General features: G+C 42.5%; 1 protein-coding gene across 5 annotated transcripts in view; it reads left to right on the forward strand.

Moving 5' to 3' along the window:
• The window catches only part of CACNA1A (calcium voltage-gated channel subunit alpha1 A), a 269,886-nt gene that overhangs the window by 98,788 nt on the left and 147,419 nt on the right, over positions 1-23,679 (forward strand). For all 5 annotated transcript variants that reach the window (XM_081900883.1, XM_081900882.1, XM_081900884.1 and 2 more), the window contains 3 exons: positions 19,225-19,316; positions 20,605-20,757; positions 21,632-21,819. In XM_081900883.1, coding sequence (XP_081757009.1) covers positions 19,225-19,316; positions 20,605-20,757; positions 21,632-21,819 — 433 coding nt within the window. The remainder of the gene's footprint in view (positions 1-19,224; positions 19,317-20,604; positions 20,758-21,631; positions 21,820-23,679) is intronic.

The following is a 23,679-nucleotide window of genomic DNA, read 5'->3' on the forward strand; positions in this document are numbered from 1 at the left end:
CTTGGCTGGAAAGCGCCTTTGACAGTGACTTTGTAGTTTGGACTGTTCACACATAGGTGTGAAGCCATGTCAGACCTCGTCATGTTAGTACTTGGGTTCTTGAGGACACAGTCATCAACTAGAGGGTTTAGGTTTGTTAAGTTCCCTGGGGGTGGCTCTGCTTCCCATATTTTCAAAGCCAGTGTGGCTTCTTCCTGCAGAGGAGATCAGTTACATTTCCTGTTTGTCAGGAGTGAGGAAGGTGCTGTTGGATTCCAACTCTCATCAGCTCCAGCCTGCACAGCCAGTAGGTGTAGATGATGGGAGCACCTGAAGGGCCACTGCTTCTCCCACCCCTGCTCTGTGTTTTTTGGAGAGTAGTGGGTGGCTGTTTGATGCCCTCATTTGTGTCTCCATTCAGTGCTGCTGAGGATTCTCAAGCTAAGATGTAAGGGAGCTGTGAGTGGCGCAACATGCTAAAGAGGAGTGCCTGGAGGTGAAAAACAATGCAGTATATTTAATCTTGCTGCGTTCTTTGAGCGGAATGAGAAGGTTAAGGGCCAAGCTAGATGTTGCACAAGGGATGTGTGGCGGCTGCCAAGAGCATCAGCTACCCTCTATTTCCTCTACGTATTTCCCTGGTAGCTAGTAATAGAAAACATGGGTCATCATCTCAGCACTTGGTGCTTCCCCGCATCTCTTTAAATAGGCTCTCAGCTTGTATACAGGTTGGTGGATGTGTTCTAAGGCTGTGACCAAAGAGACCGCACAGAGGCTGATTCACAGAACCCAAAAGACCAATTGCTGAGTGTTTTGTAGCACAAGCATTCTAGATTTATTCATTGGGCTTTGAAGAGAAAAACGGAAGGCTGTTTCTGATGAGTAGGAGGTAGCAGCGCAAATTAATGTCCTGCTTCACGTGTTCTAGGGCTGACCTCTGGCACCAAGGTGCTGATTTGCATGTTCTGGAAATCTGCACAGTACTGCTCTCACAGGACTATATCAGAATGCAGGTGGGTGGGGTGATATACCTGAATGCCCCACACTCCATGAGGCTTCCTTCACACATTCATCCAGAATGGCTAGGAAATTGCTGCCACTCTTTGCCCACTGCATCCATAGCAGTACGCAATTCATTAGTATGCCAGGCGGCATTTGCTTCTTGATTAGGGAGTCCTCCCAGCACTATTACTTAAAGGAGCTTTCCAGACGTGCCCTGAATGCTAAGCAAGTCTCAGCCTGCATGCACAGCCAGAATGGTGAAAAGGCAGGGAGGGAGCAGGGATGCTGAAAGAGGTTCCCTGGCACTTTGGCAGGCAAGCAGCTCGGCAAGCAGATCTTCTGGTCTCAGATTCAGATGATGCACTATAGGACTTTGGTAGAAGCAATTCATTTGTGGCTAGATCTCAATGGGCATTTGCACTTTTATGCATCCACATGTACAGCATGCTCTGCTTATTAATCTTTCTGTCTTTGTGCACAGAATGATATATTCATGGGGGGTATACCCCATGTAAATATAGTTTGTTTTTCTTGCAGTGCCTCTGAGAGCAACCACCACAGGAGTACGTGTGTGTATACCCAGTAGTATATATATGTGGGGTGGGGTGTCTAATATTCTTCCACCTCACCTTTTTATGTGGACACATGATCATGTGCCTCTGGGTCCAGACAAAGAGCGCTGATTAACACTCTGTACTGAAGGCAGCAGTCCAGTATAGCTCACTGTACATAGATGTCTAGATTAGGTTACTGTAATGCATTCTAGGTGGTCCTTGAATATGCAATATGTGTCTTCCAGGATGTTTACTCATACATTTGCTCTAACCCATATAACACCACTTCTGAAGAGTTGATGTTGGCTGCTTGTATGCCACCAAGCCCAGTTCAAGACTTTATTGTGGTTTCCTGAACAAGTTAGGACCCAGTTACCTGAAGGAGAAGCTCTCTTGGTCTTGCCTTGCCTGAGTTTTACAATCTACATGGGAGGCATTCCTTCTTGTTCCATCACCTATTGAAGCTTTAGCTTGAGATAGGGTCTTCTCAGTGGGGATACCCTAGCTGTTGGAAACTTTTTCCCACCAAGGTGTGGCTGAGATTAACAGCTGAGCTCTTCCTTGGCCTTTGGTGGAGATCAGGATTATTGTGCCGCTTGGTATTCAGAAGCAACATTTGTGGTGGGGTAGAGCTGCCATCAGTGCCGATATTGCTGCTTCTTAAATGGATGGTTGTGGAATCTGGGCTGCATGAGTGCTGCTGCCATCTGATGCACCCAAGGGGCCCTGCTCATTGCATCTCCAGCCCAGCCATGCCCAGGTAAGCAGCTGTGTTGCGGGGGTTGGGAGGGCAGTTCTATGGCTCTGCCCCACCACATGCTGTTGGTATTGTGCCACTGTTGGTATTGTTGTAGGAAGCAGATTAAACCATTGAGATTTGATATGGTTTTGCTGTTTTATTGAATGAGTTTATTGTATGCTTTTCTTTTTCCTTCCTTTGAAGCTGCTTGTGATGAAGGGAAGGATATATACCTTATAAATAAATGTCTTTTATTTTAAATATGGTGATATACATGACATTTTTGAGAATACAAGATCACTAGAAACCTTTCCAGATGCATGTTGTGGGTCTGTGCTCTGGGGACACCAAGGCCTGAAGCTCTCAAAAGTCTGGGGAAATTACCATCTCAGATCCCATATGAGCAGGTGGCCAAAGCACTCCCTAATCCTTCAAAGGATGTTCTGTGTTTTGCTTGTCCAGTATACCCAGTATGTCCATGTTGTGAACAGCCCTAAGATATATGGATGAAGGTCGGTAAACAAATTTAATAAATAAAAAAAAATAAAGCCTGGGGTGGACAATTATTCAGGCTGCTCTGAAACTTGACTAAGGCCAAAGAATGATCCACCAACCATACTACATCCTGGGGCTCACCATTTTTGGATGTCCTTGGAGGCTAGGTCAAAACCTGTGGTTGTCAAGATGCTACCCCTCTCCTAGGCCCTAAACCCTGACTTGAGGCCGGGGTACTCCTCTACCTCCATCCCCAGTTCCATGTTCGGAGCTAGAAAGGGACTTCCTGGTTTGGCCCTTTGCTGTCTTCAGTAACGCAGTGGCCAAAGAAGCTCTCTCTCGCCACCCCCTCTATCTCCCAAACAATCCTTCTTTATTATTATTATTATTATTATTATTATTATTATTATTATTATTATTATTAATCCTTTAGCTAGGATCACTGTGCAACAGTGGGGACAATTGCCACCCCTCTCTGCTGCTCCAGGGTTGAGAGGATGGCTTGGGCTCACTACATTTGCCAAAGGGTTGTGGAACCATCACCGTGGCAAGCAAAAAGAAAAGGGGGAAAAATGCTGAATCTGATCATAACCTCAAAAATCATCATAGACATTACGGTAACGAATAAACAAAAGGAAGTCATCTCATATTTGTTGGCAGCAGTGAAATTATAATATTCCAGTAAGTGGAGAATGCAAACGATCCCAACAACAAATGAATGGATTGAAAAATGTGGGGATTTTACTTTAATGGCAAAATTGACTCACTTTATAAAGACAAAAGAGAAAATATAGCTTTGAGAAAAATTGATCATTTTAGGGTAGATTTGGTTACTCCCACAATCTGAAAATGGTTTTATGTTGTTTTGAATTATCCTATTCAAATTTATGAAAAATTAAAAAGAACTGACCAACTGTGTTAAAATTAAAATCCAAGATAAAACTTGTTGATGAATATGCGGATATACATGATGTGCTTATATATGTAAATAGCAGGCAATATCCAACTTACTTGTTCCATTAGTGCACGGATTTACACTTGTTTAGAAAACTTCCCCTCTCCTTTCCCTACGTATGTCCCGCCCCTGCCCAGATATGCCCCCAGAGGATTGGGAAATCCCAAAAGCAGTTTTAGGTGGCATGGGGGTGGAGGAGACTGAGGAGAGAGTTTCACTGCTCAAGTTCAAATCCTTGTACTGATGGAACAAGTAAGTTGGATACCATTTAGTGTGTGTTTGAGTGTGAGTATTTATACTCGCCCAGGACGACAAAGAGAAATGAGGCCAGGGGGGAGGCTGGCACTGCAGCATAAAGGCTGCTGGACACGCCCCCCCCGGCACCTGGTTGGATGGCCATGGGGGGGGGCGTGAGTGCCAGCCAGGTGAGCTGGAGGCAGGGGGCAACGCCCCCTGCTAGGAGCGGTGCTCGGGCTCCCGTCCACAACCACTCCCCTCTCTTTCAGGGAGGAGAGTCTTTATATGCAGGGCTTTTTTCAGCTGGAACTCGCCGGAACTCAGTTCTAGCACCTCTCAGGTGGGTGCTATTGCTATTATAAGAGAACAAGGGAGGTGCTCATGGTGAGTTCCAGCACCTCTTTTTCTAGAAAAATAGCACTGCATATATGTATATCTATATTTGTGTGTGTTTGTGTGTATGTGTATATATATACACATATATATACAGTCTTTGCTTAAGCAGGAGAGTTGTATGTGTGTATGAACATGTGTGTATATAAGTTTGTGTAGTTATGCAGAAATGAATGCATACCCAAAGAGAATGTATAGTGATCAGTCAAGGAAAATATAGAAATATTAAGATTGATATAAATTAATTTATGTTCATGGTGAAAATATGCAGAAGGAAATTTTGAAGGTAGAGATTTAGGTATGTGATAGGAAGTGTCTCCAAAATCACTTATGGTTTGAAATAATATGTTTGAGTTCTTCTATTCTTTTTTATACTATATGCTATATTTTTGAATATATTTAATATATTAAGTTTTCAAGAAACGTTCCTAATACTAATTCTGTTCCAGATTGTTCTACTGTTGTTCATGGTTAGCACTAAACATCTGTGCCACTCTCTGGGCAGAAGATTCCTTCACCATTTCTAGCAGAGACAATTAGTAGAAGTTGATTCTATTGCAAATTTTCATATGGTTCAAACTAGTGAGGTCTGTTTTTGGGGACAGTGCACCTAAAGTTTGACATATATGAACTGGAGAGGGTGGGAATGCCTGCAGAGCAACCTGTCAACTTCTCCTCATCCTCTATCCAACTATTGGGACTCTCTCTAAGTGCCACAAATGCTGTTATCCCAGGATTCAGTTCCCTTTCCAACTATGCTGTGCATCCCCACAGTTTCATATAGCTCCTTCTAGACTCAGCTGAACTGAGGAGGATTTTCCAGAGCTATTTTAGTGTCAGATTTAAAAGGAAAGGAATGGTGCTAAGTTAAATTCTGAGGGGTGGATGATCTTCCCACTTCCTTAATGTCACCACCACCGTTGTAAGTAGTTTCCCACAACTCTAATCTTTACATGCCCCCTTCATGCTAAGCTAGCCTTCCTTGCTGCTGTTAACATAGTTGGTAGGTATTGATGTTGTTCCCTAATAGTAACCTCATCAGGAAAAAAAGAGTCTTACAATCATAGAGTTAGGACCACAAGGGTCATCTAGTTCAAACATCTGCACTGCAGGAATCTTTTTTGCCCAACATGGGGCTCAAACCCACAGCCCTGAGATTAAGAGTCGCATGCTCTTAACATCTGAGCTATCCCACTGTCCTCTTGGACAACTGTTCACTATTCCTTATGCCCCTATAAAAATGGCCCACTATGGACATGTGAGTCATGACTCACAGCTAGATCACACCCTGACTGAAGGTGAGTTGCTAGTACTGCTGCCACTGTTGCTTGTGTGGAATAGAATAAGAAAAAAGAAGGGATGCAGACAGAGAAAAATAGTGAAGGTAAAAAAAAGTGGAAATTAATGGTGGGCCTGAAGGTCATTGCCTTAGACATTTGCTCTCCTCCTGTTCAGGCTATTCAGAGGATACAGAGGAGTGGAATAAAATATTACAAATTCCTAAACACAATAAGCTCTTTCTTTTAACAATCTACACCAATGTTTTAGGTGATGCTCCTGCATGGGACTGAATAAATATTTTAAATTCTAAAGGACAGGTTTCCTGGGATTATTCTAGCCCTGTGTAAGGGGAAGACATGTGTTAATATGAAGCGCATTTAGGAGACTGCCCCTTTCTCACTGCCTCAAGAAAGTTAGAGAGGATTACTCTGGATTCATAACATGCTGAATTTTGAGTGATTAATCATTTTTTAGGATTGGTAGCAGTGTTGTTGTGTAGGGATAACATATCGTCCATAGCATAGGGTAGATAATGTAACAATTGGCCTCATTTTGCGAATGAAGGACGTTCAGGGAGAAGGACACAATTTTAATGGAGCTGTTGGAGGACAGTTCTTGCTATGTGAAATACTTTAAAATGCATTCTCATTTCCTATTCAAGCAAAAGTCTTTGTAGCTTACACTGTCTGCTCCACTTGTCATCCTCAGAGCTGGATCATGGAGGCAACTTGTCATAGCTGCTTGTAGCTTCATTACAGTATCCAGCGACAGTGGTTTGGATAGTTAGTGCCATCATCAAATGGAGAATGGAATCATAATAGATTCCATAGATCCTATTTGAACACAGCAATTCACCATTTGCCAAATATGGATGGATGGATAGAATAAGTGGGTAAAATGCACTTTATTATTATTATTTTTTAAGAAGGAGGTGAAGAAAAGAGCCCTGCATTCACATATTCATTCATGAAGACAAATATGGATTTTCATACATCCGTAGAGTCTGGTGAGGGAGATGTAGAATATGACTACAAAGGTGACACTACCTCTTATTTGTTAAAAACATTTATATCTGCCTCTCCAAAGCTTGAGTCAGCTTACAATAAAGATGACAACAGTAAAATCACAAAACAAAAAATATAAATAAATACAGCACGCATACCCTCAGCAAAACTGTATAAAATTCATACCAGCAACATGATATTAAGACTCAGTGGCAGAAAGCTGATTGAAACATGTGAACTTTACTCCCCCTTTTGAAGATGAAGAGAGAGGGGAAAACCCTGAACCTTATCAGGAATGCTATTCCGTAGTCTTGGGGCAATCAAATTAAAGATCAAGCTCCTTTCTGCAGATGTCCTCACTTCATCCCACATAGGCACACAGAGAAGGGGTTGACCTGCATAATGCAAAACGCAGTGGGGTTCATCTGAGGATATACACATTTTGCATGTGCAGCCATTGGAAATCAATAATTTAAGAATGTGCTTTCTTTTGCTAGTGTGCCTTCGGTACTTGGGTCAGTCATGAATAGACCAGTTCAGATGTGGTCATCATATTTGAGCCTTTAGCTCACATACTGCCTTCTCATGCTCTGATTCCACCATTCATTTCCTGTGTAAGGAAACCCATTGTTCAAACTGATTTTCAATTCTGGTTTGGAAGCAAACTACAGTTTGTGCAAACCACTGCTTGCCGAATTTGGAGGTAACAGCAAAATATGGTTTGCTCAAAACAAGAAGTGGAGGAGGGAGTTGGAGTGTGCAAGAGTGGTGGAGGGAGTTCAGGAGTTGAAAGCTTTGAGCCAACAGCCAAACCACGATTTGCCCTCAGAGTGTGTCAACAGTCGTGCTCACTGCAAAACATATACAAACATAGATGGTAGATTATATCAATGAGATGACTCCCGTTGCCATGGCAACCAACATGAATGAGCATAAGAAGGTAACTGTGAAGAATGTGAATGGGAAATGTCCAGTTGCTATGGTGATCCAGTAAATGGAAAGAGCCCCTCTGGTGTGACAGAAGCAGGCTCATCTGCAGGCAGAAGCTCTTCTCACACTTCACCTAATGGACAAGTAATAATAGAGTGAGTGTCTCTCTCAGGATAAAGGGATTGGGGCCAAATAGGTATGTATTCATAGGAAAGTCCCTTAGGTATTTACAGGACCCAACCAATAACCCAAGTGTGGATATGAGAACATATGACTGCAAGCCCTATTTATTGCAGTGGTATGTTTATGGGAAACTGAGTAGAGTAATTAATACAATTGGCAAGATAAGTTACTTGGAAGTCATATGTCAGACTCACCTATATAATTATAACCGCAGTGTACAAAAAAAGGGCTAAAAATGGAGGGTTGATTCTGGAAGTATGTGAGGCAAAGTGTGCCAAGTATGAATGGGGAAATTTCTCCATAGCTGGTTCATATCACTTTCACGAGTTTTTTACCCATCATTCTATTCCATTTATGTATTAATTTGTGATTTCTAAATAAAACATTTCAATATATATTTTCTTTAAATGCCTATTTTCTTATGTCCAGATGGCCTAGAACTGGGTCACAATATCTTGAGAACTGTGAAATCTGGTGGATGGATGTGTTCTGCTTTAACGATTAGTCTCAGATGTGCTGATTATTTAAAACATCCATTCCGGGCTGGATTACGTTAGGATAGTACTCATGCATCTGTCTGGTCAGGGTCACAGGGTATGTTGTTCTGGCAATAGAAGTGGAGAAGGAGATACATTCTTCTGGCATTCAGCCATTGGTTACTGTGAGTCACTAGACTTTCACCTCACAGATCAGTTCTCTAAACTAACTAGTGCAACCTGTGAGAGGTGTGACAGCTGTAATTCCCTCCTCTGGAATTACAGGGAATCTCTGGAGCACAGATTCTTTCCTCTATCCAGTACTACAGCACAAGGCAAGAGAGGTATGGGTGCTAGAGACCAGGACTCTTTGGGTTTTCTTCCAATCATGAAGAACAGGTATGGTAGACCTAGGTAACGAGTCTAGTGTAGTGGTAAAGGTGTCAGACTAGGACCATTTTTTCTCAAATACCCAGTAAGATGTGAAGCTTACTAGCTGACCCTAGGAATCCTTTAGGACCTCTATAGTTGTGTATATATGAACTTTTTTGAGATGTGCCAGCAGCTACCCAGAAACAGTAGTAAGTCATGAAGGTTCTTTGACCAACCAACATACACACTGCTAGTGATGCTCTCTGACTCCACTGCAATGAAGTCTGTTCCCCATCTTATTAGGATGCCTATGAGTTCCCACTGGTTCCCATTGGAATCATTTGCTGCCCACACTGGTCCCAAACTGTGTATATGGACTTTCCACGCACACTTTCTATGCACAAAGCTTGTGAGCTGGTTCCAGATGCTGCCATCCTGCCAAGTGCTCCTATTCCTCCTCTCTCTATGGGTTGTATTCAGTGTTAGGTCCATTAATTCCAATGGGTCTACTCTGAGTAAAGCTTAGTTGGCTACAACCCTATGCAGTATTTCTAAATCGATATATGACTACAAATTGTTTGGTTGTGTGCATATTTATCTTCTGTGTATTTTTTCCAGATCGTAGAGAGTATTTTTGTTACATTTGGGCAACTGTGGAAATTAAGCAGGGGGGCTAAACTGCTGTTGCACAATAAGCAATCATGCTTGCTTCTTCTGTATTTTGTAATTGTTGATCAAAATGACTATTGGGGATGAATTTGGGCATTTGTACAGCTTCTGCTCCAAAATGGAAAAAGAAAAAGGCCCCTCCCAGCACAAATCTTTTGTTTTGAACCGGGGGTGGGGGAGGATATATTTGATTCACACAATTGCCATGCAAATATCCTTCCTGTAATTAGAGTAATGGCATGATCAGCCCACAGCAATGTAATTCTGGACCACATCATGCCCACATTGCTTCCTCTTAGAGTTTCACTGTGAATGACCCTAAGCAAATGCAGGGCACATGCACAAAACAGTGCAGTTGTAGGTAGCAGATCAGGTGTGCGTCACAGATATCTTAAAACGGCACTAACCTGTGGTGCCAGTTTCCAAGTAAGGCAAATGGGCCCTAAGGTATATTGTTCATTTATCTCTTATATTTCTGATATTCAAAACACATGATATCCAGCATGGTTCCATAATGTATTCAACTTCAGCTGCCCAGTTCCTGCACATTCCTTGATTACTGGACCCCTATCCAAGACAGTTTAAGGCTTTATGCTGCGTATTTCTGGGAATCCAGAGCTCAGCTTTTAGTATTGCAGCATAGCTGATGAGTCAAAAGATCCTCAGCGAAATGACTTTTCCTTTCCTGTGCTCCAGCTGAACTCCTGCTTTGCACCAATCTGCAGCTTCAGTTCCTAGATTTTGCAGACTTCGGTAACCACTCGTGCAGTGTGGATTAGAGTGGATTGCAGTACAGTGGTACCTCGGGTTACATACGCTTCAGGTTACAGACTCCGCTAACCCAGAAATAGCGCTTCAGGTTAAAAACTTTGCTTCAGGATAGAGAACAGAAATCGGGCTCCGGCAGCGCGGCGGCAGCAGGAGGCCCCATTAGCTCAAGTGGTGCTTCAGGTTAAGAACAGTTTCAGGTTAAGAACGGACCTCCGGAACGAATTAAGTACTTAATCCGAGGTACCACTGTAGTGGAAACCCAGTAGTTGCAGTGAGCCACAGCACAAGCAGGTACATGGGAAGTGTTTCATGTGGCCCGCACTGCAGCCTGAGAGCTCAAGAGTGTCTTGCCAGACAACTCCTTGGGTTGGCCCAGTGGAAAGCATGCTGCTCATCACCTTCCCTGCCAACACAGTTTCCCCTGTTTGACAAGCACTTCCACACTGACCTTTGCTGCTAGGGGATATTTCCCTAGCACAGTCCTTGCCCCTCGCGTGTTTTCTTAGAGTTTGGGGAGAAGAATGGGGTTGTTCTGTCCGATCACCAGGTTTTGTTTCTGTTGTTGTTTTTGCAAGAGGGAAGTGTTTCTAGCATGGATAGAGACTCTCCTCCCTCCTGTGCCCTCTTGGATTCATTCATGTGGATGCTGCTGCTGCTGCTATTTCCACCCCACACCTTTTAAGACTCACCTAACAAAGCAGCTTGGGACGTGGGTGGCGCTGTGAGTTAAACCACAGAGCCTAGGACTTGCCGATCAGAAGGTCGGCGGTTCAAATCCCCACGACAGGGTGAGCTCCCGTTGCTCGGTTCCAGCTCCTGCCAACCTAGCAGTTCGAAAGCATGTCAAAGTGCAAGTAGATAAATAGGTACCGCTCCAGCAGGAAGGTAAATGGTGTTTCTGTGCGCTGCTCTGGTTTGCCAGAAGCGGCTTAGTCATGCTGGCCACATGACCCAGAAGCTGTGCGCCGGCTCCCTCGGCCAGTAAAGTGAGTTGAGCACCACAACCCCACAGTCGGTCACGACTGGACCTAATGGTCAGGGGTCCCTTTACCTTTTTATAACCCAGTGCTCATAGCTTGTTAAATGCATATTACTTTGTTGTCCTATTATTGCTGTTGTTTTCAGGCACAGCTGGAGTTACCTTTCTGTCTCCCGGTAACCACCCGCTGGGGGTGCACAATACAAAACTGAATTTCAGACAAGGAGAGTTTTGAACATCTCCATATTACCCGGCAGCTGAACTGTAATCTCTGCACCACATGGTGGAATGGGAAAGAGCCGTTCAGCTTTGGGCATTTAAAACAGAATATTGTAAAGGAGAGGAAAGGGACCAGGGTGGCAGTTTCCATGAATTAAAAGCCTCAGTCTCAGATCTAGAATCTCTAGGTTCCAGATCTCGGCTTTTCTCAGAACTGCTTGGGCAGCCAGAACAGGTCAGTATCTCTCTGGAGCCTCAGTCTCCTATCTGTAAAAGGGGGAGTATATCAGAGAAGGATTCTGTATATGAAATGCATGCAGAACACAAATGATATCAGCCTCATTAATTTCATTGGGGTTTGGGGTGGAATTTAGTGCTATAAGCTATTATGACACTTCCATGTAGGAAGGGAAGGATGGGATATAAGGATTTTTAATAGCGTAAAAATGCTTTGAAACTTGGGTTAATTTCCTCCTGTTTCTTAATTACTATTATTATAATGATTAAAAATTCTATTTTGCTCCCCTGTTGTATACTGTTGGGTTTCTTTCCCATACCAGAAATTTCTGTACTGTAATGCATTTAGTTACATATGGCTTCATCAGCTGCAGTGCAGCTGCTAACTTTTCTGGGTGATACTTGCAACCCAATTATGCCCCTTAGTGGGAAGGATGTGTATAAACTGCTCTACCAGACTAAATTTCTGCTATTTACTCCATGCTCCAACCAGCAAAGTTTGGGATTTAGGAATCATGTCAAACTCCTATAAAGTGGTGGCCTGGGAATGAGGCAATTTAAAGTACAAGATGGGTGGTAGGATTGCCAGTGTTCCCCCCTCCCCAGGTCTCCTATGCCTTGAAAAATTGCAGAGCAAATTGAAGAAGTGCATCTTTTCCCATTGCTTCATATGCATGGGCTGGGGGATTCACCACCTGCATTTTACTTGCCATGCAACTTTTCAAGGCACAGGAACTCTGCCAGGAAAGAAAAAATGGCAACTCTAGGTTGCCTGACTCATTTTGCACATGAACTAGTTTGCAGTGGCAGGCAAAACTGATGACTCAGATGATGCACTCTCATAGATAGAGAGACCTCTGCCATTGGCCAAAGGAAGGAGCAGATTCCTGGAGCGTGGCAGTGGGCCTGATTCAGGCTTGTCCTAAATGTTCTAGTGCTATAGAGATCATGACCCATAGGATTATTTTTTGATCCTCCAAACCTCCATGTGAGAATGGGAACCTTGGTGAGTGGTGAAGATTAACCTTTTCCCTCTGTCATGATCCTGAAGCTTCTGTTTGCATCAGGTGGGGACTTCCAATTGGCACTAAGGCTATGCATACATTGAAAGCACGCGATTTCCCCTAAAGAATTCTGGGAATCATAGATTGTTAGCTCAGGGATGGAATTTGGTAATATGGAGCCCTGAGTGAAGACAAAATTTGCCCCACCCAAATATTTATTATTTTCACAATAATTCCTTTTGGTACTTTGAGTAGGTATCCATATAAATATAGGTGGTACCTTGGTAGTCAAATGGTTTGGCTCCTGAACAAATCAGCTCCCGAATGCCACAAACCCAGAAGTGAGTGTTCTGGTTTGCAATCGTTTTTCGGAAGCCGAACATCCAACACGGCTTCCGCAGGTTCCGATTGAGTGCCACGCCTTGGTTTTCGAACTGTTTCGGGACTCCTGGAATGGATTAAATTTGAGAACCAAAGTACCACTGTATTATTATGTTCCCCCTTGGTTGTTGCCCTGTGCAGGGGAACCACCCACACCGCCCTAAATTCGACGCTGTTAAGGGTGCTGGGAATTGAAATTATGTGAGGGGTAAATTACACTTCTCAATATTCTTTGAAGGAAGTAATGTGGTTTAACACACTACAGCAATATAGTGTGTTTATCATGAGTAACAGTGGGACTTCCTGATTTCCATGCGATTTTCTTGACAGTGTACTAGGATCACAGACTTGAACTGAAAACTATTCAAGGTGCTGAAATTTTCATTTGCCTGTCCTAAGAGGGTCTGCATTTTGGTGCTGACATTGAGCTGCTGCTGTTTTCTAAATATCCTTTATATAGACCTGTAATGAGGATGGATATAGATATAGGTATTTCACTATGCCCAATACTGAGCCATGGTGGTTTTGTGATCTTTTGGAGATGATACACTATGTAAATTAGTGATAGCTTGGGATACATGTGAATTTACACTGCAGGAGCCATTTTTGCCACCTTTCCCCTCCCCTTACTGAAGGGAAGGTGACAATAACTTCACCCAAAGCTTTTTCAGGGCAGGCTGTTTAACACCCAGCCTGCTATAAATATTCTCCTGATGATCATATTTTAAAAGCATCTATAGCTTTGGTGCCCTTGATAATTCTGTAATTAAAAACAGAAAAATGCAAGACTGCTAAGTACCAGCTGGTGGCTTGTAAACCAAACCTATACATTCTTGCTGCTGGCTTCAACAAGATTTGCACCTCTTTGGCACAACACTGTTTTGGGTTAAATGGCTTTGGTGCAATTTGTTTATCAATTGATTTTAACAATACATTATTGACTCTGAAAATAATGCAAGCCTTTGCAGAATGGTGAATCATATACTTGGGTGTATGATATTTTTATGTCTATTTTCCTCCCATTTTCCTCTTTTTTTATATAAATCCCTGGGCAATTCATGCTGAAGTTTAACCCAGTGCTGACTCTGCTTACTCTCCCTTTAGTCTGACTTTGAGTGTGTCTGAGCAAGACAGAATGTTATATAAACCCAGATCCAGGCCTGTGCATTAGCGTGCAGGGCAAAAGAATGCATATAAAATCAAGAACTCAACAGCAGGACAATCATACAGGTTTTGCATCTCTTTAAACACCTCAGAGACTAGGCATGTGGCATGCCAGTTCCAGTGGTGTGCTCTGAAACACAGACATGGTAAACCTCATGGAGGAACAATTTCAGAATGACTTTGTTCTCCACACGGCACACTCACGGCACACACTAACAGCTCCCTCTGACACCGAGCTGCAGCTTTTACAATGAGTGAATGCTCTGATAAAAAGTGCATGGTAACAGAATCCAATTTTGCCTGGGTTTGTAGTGCTTCCATCCTGACTGCAATTCTGCCCTCCCAGTGACATATCTGACCCACGAAGTTCTGGAGCAGTGAGATTGATGGGAATACGACCCATCACTACTTCTTGTCCGTAGTGAGCTCTATCAATGCAAATGCCATGGAGAAATTTTTCTTAGTGGATCTCTGTGGGGCTAAACATTGCCAGAGGAAGGAATGGCAATCAGGAGAGTTGAGAAATGTAGGGTAGTAGGCAATAGAGTCATTGTGACTTCAGAATGTCTCTAACCTAAGTAGTACACAAGAAGAGTCTGGTTGGCTTTGAGCAAAGACTTTCCACTGTGGCTAATCAGATGCTTTTGGGAAAGATCACAAGTGATACTTTGCTTCAGTCTCCCCAGCAACTGAAACTCATAGGACTACTGTCTCTAAACATGGAAATGCCATACAACCATCATTGTCAATCACTGATGCATCGTTCACGAATTTGTCTAATCTCCTTTTAAAACCACAAAACCTGAGATCTTCACCACATAACTTGGAAGTGAATTTCATAAATTTATTATGCACTGTGTGAAGAAGGTATCATCTTTTGTGCTTCAGCAGCTGGGAATGCAAAAGAGGGGCAAAAATCAACAGCCTAAGGCAAACTGAAAGATAGAAAAGTTAACTATTTACTCTGACTAACTTCAGGGTAGTAATGCTGTTACTATGGTCTGATATTTAGACGTGTCCAATGAAACAGGTACACATTCAAGAGGTGGTCAGGTATTAAAAGCAAAGGGGGGGGACGGAATTTACACCATCCAAGATTGAACCAATTTTTATGTGCCAAGATGGTTCAGAGTAAAATTTGGATATTGTAGCAAATATTTTTTAATGAAAACTTATATTTATGATACCTTGCCCCATACCAGCTGCTAAAAAGTTGCACACTTCCCACTGTGTTGATGAAATTTAGGCACATTTGGTAGCTTTGTAAAAAATAAAAGAGAGAAATTTTGGGTTGCTGTTACAAAGAAAAATGATAAGATCATAGGACATAAATTAATCATGGATCCCACAATTATATTATTAGAAAAACTGAATGAGGCATTACCAAAAAAAATTAAAGGAAAATGGTGGGGAATATGTTGGCAGCAGCACAGATATTGATAGCTAAATGTTGAAAGAAACAGCAGAAGTCATCTGTGGGGAATATGGAAAATATATTTGGCATACAATATTAATGCACAAAGTATTTTATAATAAACTTTAATAATGAGAAAGGTGCTTTGTGACTGTGAATTTATTTCATAATGGACTCTTAAAACTTGATATAAAAATATTGGGAAAGCAGTTTTGAAAGTTATATAAGATTGAAAATCATGCTCATTTGTAAAAGAAAGAACTGTACTGGTGTTATTTAATCACAAAGCAATTCTGTTCAATATTAATCCATTATTATGTAATTAGAGAAGTGTATAAATATATGATTTATAGATTTTAATAAATCATTGTCTAACATAATGATATAGTGTTGTAATATATCACACAATGATAATTAACTGGAATGTTTATGTGATTTTTTAATGAAATAAGAGTTTATTATTAATAATAATAAATATTCAGTACAGCAATACATAGGATGGAGAGAGAGTGGAGGTTGAAACATTACACTTCATAATAGCAAGGTAAGGATGTTCTGCTGTAATGTGTGAACATTACATATTTCACATATGGCACTTTCCCATCCTAGTTCTGCTGGCCACAGATGGCGTGTGAAGCTCATGAATTTCATCATAAGTTAAATCAAGGGTGGGGAACCACTTTCAGTCCATGGTCCAGACTGAAACCTGGCCAACCCTCTGGGCTCCTCATTCCAGTGGTGGGTGTGGCAAAAGCAGCAGGGTTACTATCAAATGTACTTTACATTTGATTCTCCCTTTATTTTAGGGCAGTTGTACATAAAACATGTAAAACATATGCAAAATACTTAAAAATTTAAAGTCTAATCCAGGGAACATCACAGAAAGTGGTGAGGCAGATCAAAATAATTGTCAGATGGCATCATCATAATGTCATATGATTGGCAGAGGTTGCTTAAAATGGACCATTTATGGGCCATTTGGAGGGGCTCAGTGGGCTAATTCAGGCTTGCAGGATCCACAAGTTTCATACTGCAGACTGCAGCAGAAATGTGGAAAGAAGCTCAGTACATGTCCTGCGTCGTGTTTTCCCGCTTCTGTGTCCTGTATGATCTACCTGCAGTTCAGGGTCTCTAGGCACAAAATCTCCCCCCACCTCAGCTTGGGGTATGAGAACTGCACATAAATTGCAGGAAAAAATGCTACCTTGTAATGTATGTGCCATATATTTTTCAAAGCAGATTGTGCCAGCTTAGAGTTAGTGAGTTCTTTATCTTTCTTCCCATTTGTCTGAGACTGTGGCATACACCTTGCTTTCTCCCCCCCCCCCGCCCCCCACTGCTGAGTCACATGGCCAGAGTAGATAAGTGGTTCCTAATCAGAGTTGCTCATTGAGCCCATCTGAGTCAGCTTTTTAATTACCATAAGAAAAAGATAGGAACACAGCAAGAATAACTTCTAATTCCAGAGCCCAGAGATCTCATTACAACGCAATTACTATCCTCTAAAATGTAACCACTTTTAAGTTAGGAAAGGCAGAAAAAAGGTTGGGGGGGGAGGGCTGCTTAACTAAAAACCAGTGAAAGGATGCTAAGATGCTTGCCACATATTTATGCCGTGTATGGTGCTTTTACCTCTTGCCCGTGTTACGATGATCCTGAATGTATTGCAGTAAAATGAAGAGATTATGATAACAACCATCATCATATTATTTCATAGCACTAAACCAATTGCAGGCAAAATTCTTGGGATCCTTCCCAGCTGTTGGGAAGGAGTGGTGGATTAAATTAGCTGAAGGCAGTTATGGAGAATGGTGATTACTAGCTGGAAAAGAAATGAAGGTCAGCAAAAGAGAGATGGCATTCTTCAGATATATAAAGTGTTGTTTAAACAGGAAGGTTGGGTTGCTTTCTATGCCCATGGCAACAGAATATCCCCCCCATATTTTTTTAAAAATATTTATATCCTGCCTTTGAGGCAGCTAACAGCTAATAAAATCATTTTTTAAAAAAGCATTTAAAAAAAGCAAGCAATTATTGGTTCGTTAGAAACCACCTTGTTAAATGAACCTATTTAGTTTGTTTGTTGTCTGTTACCTAAAAGCACAGAGAGGAAGTAACCTGAATCTTTGAGTGGACACAAGCTAAAGGCTTCTTTGCACTGACCAACTCCTACCTCTAAGCAGTCGTTGGCCCACTTCAGCCATGCATTTAGCCGTAGCCAGGATTTATTGGGGGACTGACGGACAGGATTTACTGGGGGAGTAGATCTGAGTTGTCTGCAATGCAATTGGTCACTTTAAAGTGAAGGTAAAGGACCCCTGACCGTTAAGTCCAGTTGCAGACAACTCTGGGGTTGCGGTGCTCATCTTGCTTTACAGGCCAAGGGAGCCGCCGTTTGTCCGCAGACAGTTTTTCCAGGTCATGTGGCCAGCATGACCAAACCACTTCTGGTGCAACAGAACACCGAAACCAGAGCAGCACACAGAAACGCCATTTACCTTCCCGCCAGAGCGGTCCCGATTTATCTACTTGCACTTTTTGGCATGCTTTCAAACTGCTAGGTTGGCAGGAGCTGGGGCAGAGCAGCGGGAGCTCACCCCATCGCAGGGATTCGAGACGTCAACCTTCTGATCGGCAAGCCCAAGAGGCTCAGTGGTTTAGACCACAGCTCCACCCGTGTCCCTCTATTGGTCACTTAGTTAAGCATTTTTGTTTATTTACTTGATTTGAAATGTTAGCATGGGCCAAGATGTACATCCCTGGAGAGCAACCTGTTTTTCTGGAGGGCCATTTTGGGACGTGAGTGGGTGATTTTGGCTAATTCTTCAACTCCAGTCCATAAGTTTCTCTGCCAGCAAATTGGGTTGCCACTGACAACTTTGGCTTCTGACCCCTAGTGTACATTGGATGCAGCAACATCCGTTCTTATGATTGCTGCAGAGGGAGGTTGGGGGTGGGGTGACGTGTAAGGCTGCTGTGACTGCGGTATTCACTGACAACTTTATCCATGTGTAGATCAGTTCACAGTAATACTTTCTTGCCTGATTGTGGGCACATGTGATTTTTGTCTTTGCATACAGTCTAGGTTTCAGATGTAATTTTTAAGATTTCATACAGATAAAATAAAAAAGGATGTGCATAGTCCCAAGGGGTTCCCCTCCCTTGTGGGAGTAGCCAACAAACACCTATTTCCAACTCATCAGTCCCTGGATACAATCTATTCTTTCATATAAATGATACATGGGCCAGATAGAAATTTGGGGACTAAGATTTTCCTTGATAAAATGGTGATTAGGAAAAGGGTTAATCCCACTTCCTAGGTGCTATACTCCTCATCTGAATTGATTGTACTTTAATGGAAGCCAGACATTCAACAGGAGAAACTTCCCGGCATGTAAATTGGTGAGGAAAGCTTCCTAATGTCTGTTCATGAAACTATTGTTAATGACACACCTAAAATTTGCAATATTTTTGTACTCTTTTAATACAATTAATGTGTATTAGTGGAATGGTGGAGCTAACCTCTATTAGTTATTGTGGATTCAGAATAAAGGAACGATTTCTATTAATCCTCAGGAAATGAGTATATTGTGCAGACATCCTTAGAATTAACTCCCAGAAGAAGGAAAACCTCCACATGCTTTTGGAGAAGTCCAGATTCCTTCCAAACAGTAGCAGGCTGGATTTCCACTGCGTTATTGGGGAAATCTACTTTTCTTCCTACTCTGCACTGTTGAAATAGACCAAGTTCTCAGCACCAACACTTCCTCTTTATTTCTCTTACAGCATTTTGGCAACAGTCGGCACCGAATTTGACCTGCGGACTCTGCGGGCTGTTCGTGTGCTCCGGCCACTAAAGCTAGTGTCGGGAATCCCAAGTGAGTTAAGTGCACTCTTCATGTCCTGCAGCTCACCTGTAACTTATTTGAAGCACCCACCTTAGCATCTTCCTACAAGATATAACGACTGACCCAGGCATAGGTTCTCGTCTTCCTGTGGCTCCAGTATTAACCTATGCCCACCACCTCCTGGGAACCTACAACTTTTCTTACAGCCTTCCCATGCAACCCATATGAACCAGCTTGAACCCTGTGATCATCATCAGAGGCCCTTCTCTGTGTGCCTCTTCCTAAAGAGGCAACATGAGAACAGGCCTTTTCCGTGGTTGCTCCCCATTTGTGGAATGTTCTCCCTAGGGATGCTTGCCTGGTGCCTTCATTGCATTTCCTTAGGCACCAGGCAAAAAAGTTTCTTTGTAGCCAGGCTGATTAACATTCTATGGTTTTTTAAATGTGTTTGAGGGAGGAGGGTTGTTGGGTTTTTTATGTACCTTACGTTCTCATATATTATTTTTATGTAGTGAACCACCCTGTGATTTTCAAATGAAAGGTGATTTACAAAATAAATAAATAAATAAATAAATAAATAAATAAATAACCCAATGCCTAATCAAAGAATCTGTCCTCTCCCTGTAAAACCCAGACTCTAATCCTAGGGACATCTTCCCAGAAGTAAACACCACTGATCACAGCAGGACTTACTTTTGAGTAAACATACATAGCACCCCTTATTCTCCTCTAGGCTCTACATGTAGCAACTAGAGCGTCAGCCAGGAGTATGGCATCACTGGATATTATTCCAAAGTTCTTGAATGCTAAGAGCGATGTCTAGAACTTGTGGAGTTTCCCATTTGTTTCCATGGGAGATATTTGGAAATAATTTGCATGAATGAAGGCTATTCCAATGCAAGATGGTTATCAAAAGGGACTTGGGAATATCCACATAAATTCCATACTTGGGAAGATCTTGTGACCTTCCAAAATGGCTCTTGCTTAATATCAGCCAGTTCAGGCTTCTTTCTTATTAGGATCTATTTCCTCTAGGCTTATGGCCTCTTCTGAAAATATCATGTAGCAGAAAAAGAAATGGTCATAGATTATAGCCACATGCTGTACAGAATGAGGAATTTGATTTCTCTCATTCTTCTGTCTCCACTACTTATGAATGCAATAAGCAGGGAGTGAATTCTAGGTTAGGGGGAATTTGCACAAAGCAGGGAGCAGTGGTCAGGTCCCTCCCTGCTCCTGTTGAAATTTAAGTACAGTATGCATACTTATGGATCTGCCTTGTGGTAATCCTGCTCTGCCCTCTGTCTTTTTCTTCTAGGTTTACAAGTCGTCCTCAAGTCCATCATGAAGGCCATGATACCTCTGCTGCAAATTGGCCTCCTCCTATTTTTTGCAATCCTTATTTTTGCAATCATAGGGTTAGAATTTTATATGGGGAAATTTCACACCGCCTGCAAGGATATTATTACAGGTAGGTAAAGAGCGTCTGTTTCTCTGTGTCTGCTCCTCATCCTCATCATCCCAAGCTCAGACATAGAAGGCAGTGAGGTTGTTTTGACCCTGGATAATAGGTATCAGGCAAGCTTTTTTTTCTGCTAGGATTAAGTGGGCCAGGCTGAATATACTGACTGAGCAAGTTTAGGGCAGGGGTGGGGAACCACTTTTGGCAAGAGAGATGGATCCAAAAAGGGTCAACACTCCTAGGATTACTTTGGTAGGTGGACAGGAACTCCCACTTGCCAATCACCTGATTTCACCTGATCTCCTGTGACATCAGACATTTCCTCTTCCATGTCTCCAAAGGAGGATTTGAGAGTGTACTTAAGAGCTCACTTCTGATAATTTATTTGTGGCTGCTGTTTGAACCTTTCCCATATCCGATGTCAAGTGATTTAAGGTGGGTGAGGCACACCCAAAACAGCCTCTTGAGCCAAACCTGTGACCTGGTGGGCCTAATTAGTTCCTTGTTACAGGGTTTCTTCTCCCCCCTCCAACTTGTGTTGGAGAAGAAATGTAGACTGGATAGAAATGTACATGTTAGGCGGTGAGCCTCCTTGCAAGATTGACCTCAGGCCAAAACAGCTCTATCTGTTTCTACAGAAGCCAGGTACAGAGAATGCTAATTGACTGATCCCTGTGATATCACCATCTCTCCCCCTTTTCATATAACTTTTTTGTTTGTTAAAAAGAGTTGTGTTTTGATGGGGCTCTTTTTTAATGAATAGGGTGCTGAACAAATGTTCAAGCAACTGAACACTCCATGATAAGCTTTATTACCTGCTCCTGATTACCTGCCTGGCACAGTTGCAGTATAACCAGAGAGTCTCTTTTCCCTCCCTCCGCAGATGAAATCAAGGAGGAAGCTCCATGTGGAACGGACGCGTCATCACGCCTCTGCCCTAATGGGACCAAGTGTGAAGAATACTGGGAAGGACCCAACTACGGGATCACACAGTTCGATAACATCCTGTTTGCCGTGCTGACTGTCTTCCAGTGTATCACCATGGAAGGGTGGACTGACCTCCTATACGATGTGAGTATTATTGTTATTTATTTATACCCAGCCTTCTTCTCTCAGAGGGACTCAAGGCAGCTTACAAAGAAATATATTAAATGGTAGAACTGGCTGTATTATGGTTCTGTCTGCAGGATGTACTGTAGCAAGAAAAGCAGAAAAACAAGGACTTAAGTACAGTCATACCTTGGAAGCTGAACCGAATCTGTTCTAGAAGTCCATTTGACTTCCAAAACATTTGACTTCCAAGGTGCGGCTTCTGATTGGCTGCAGGAGCTTCCTGCAACCAATCGGAAGCCCCACCGGATGTTCGGCTTCCAAAAGAACGTTTGCAAACACTCACTTCCGGATTTGGCTGCTAAGGTGTTCTTCAACCAAGTACGACTGTAATTTGAAAAGATAGTATCTCTGGGTATGTTATGAATGTAGGCAGGCATTGGCCTAATGCTGGTAGAATAACATTGTGGCTTTTTCTGTGGTATAAAGGAGTGATGAGTATAATATGAACCTAGGCATGGGAATTAGGATCTGTTCGCCACATTCCTGCCTTGTTTGTTCATTTGTTGGCTGCATACATGCATATATCCCTTTTTCACCAACATGCTTCAGTTTCATCTGCAGTAAATACTGTTTTCCTGCGGAGTAGCAAATTAGTTTTTGCATCTGTCCCATAGCCAAGCATTCAGAGATCAGTTTCTAGAATGAAACTGTGAAGCATTCCATCTAAACCAGGAGCTGGGGGATCTCAGGTCCAGGGGCCCAATGCAGCCCTTCAGGCCCTTGGACCTCTCCCTAGGCCACCCCTTTCACTGGCCCTGCCTCATACCCTCCATGATAGTTTTTGCTTAGCTGTAAGATGTCCTTGAATTCTGATAAGGTCTCATTGTGAGTAGAAAGTAGCCTACTGTATAATGGTAAAACTTGTATTTGTTGTTCCACCCATTTTTGCCTCTGGCCCCACACATCACTGGTCTGTGGCCCTTGGAAGGTTGTCCATTAAGGAATATGGCCCTTGGGCTTAAAAACGTTCCCCAGCCCTGATCTAGACTGAATCTGGCACCTTAGTCACAGTCTCAGATGCACAGAATCCTCATTGAGCTGTAACAATTCTATCCCATTAGGAAATACCGTAATTATACTGATCAGAACTGGGAGATTTTAATTGAGAAAATAGATCTTCCCACTGGCTGCCCTCTGACCATTCAAACTAGGTTTCATAACATAGTTAATGATACATGGGACAGTGGTGGTGGAGATTTCTCAGTATCTGTTGTGGAGATTTAAGAGGTCACACAGGCAAAACGGTGCAATTACTGAGGATAGTTCGATTGCATTAGATGCAGCACAGTCTCTCTCACACACCCAAATTATATTCCAGACCTTGAATTGAGGTCAGTAAATTCCAGTCCCAGTCCCTTACTTTTTCCTCTTTAGCGTTGAGTACAGCTGGTGGCTGGTTGTGTGGATAAGGCACAAGTGTCACAGCTGAACCAACATGGGGAAGAGGAATTAATCCTAAAGCCACAGGGATTCCCCTGGAGCAATTTAGGAGGCCTCCTCTTAGGATTGGTCTGCCTGTCATTAGGAAATAAGACCATTTGGAATTCAAAACATAAAAGCACTCTACACCAAAGAGGCAACATACATTTTTTACTGGAGGTACAATTCTAAGTCTTCCAAAGCCAGGCTTCAGAGCACAGGAGACTGATAACTTCCGTGAGTCACAACAAGCACACCTGATTCCAGAATAGCAACAGGAACCTTTATCCCATAGCAGCAGACTCTGTAATAAGAAGAAAAAGAATCTGAATTGAATTGAAATGAGATGAGATGCACCCATTTTGGGAGAGTTTATAAGGGGAGCCTTATAGGAACGTG

Source organism: Podarcis melisellensis (assembly GCF_964234715.1).
Source record: "Podarcis melisellensis genome assembly, chromosome: 2".
In the NCBI taxonomy this organism is placed as follows: Eukaryota; Metazoa; Chordata; class Lepidosauria; order Squamata; family Lacertidae; genus Podarcis; species Podarcis melisellensis.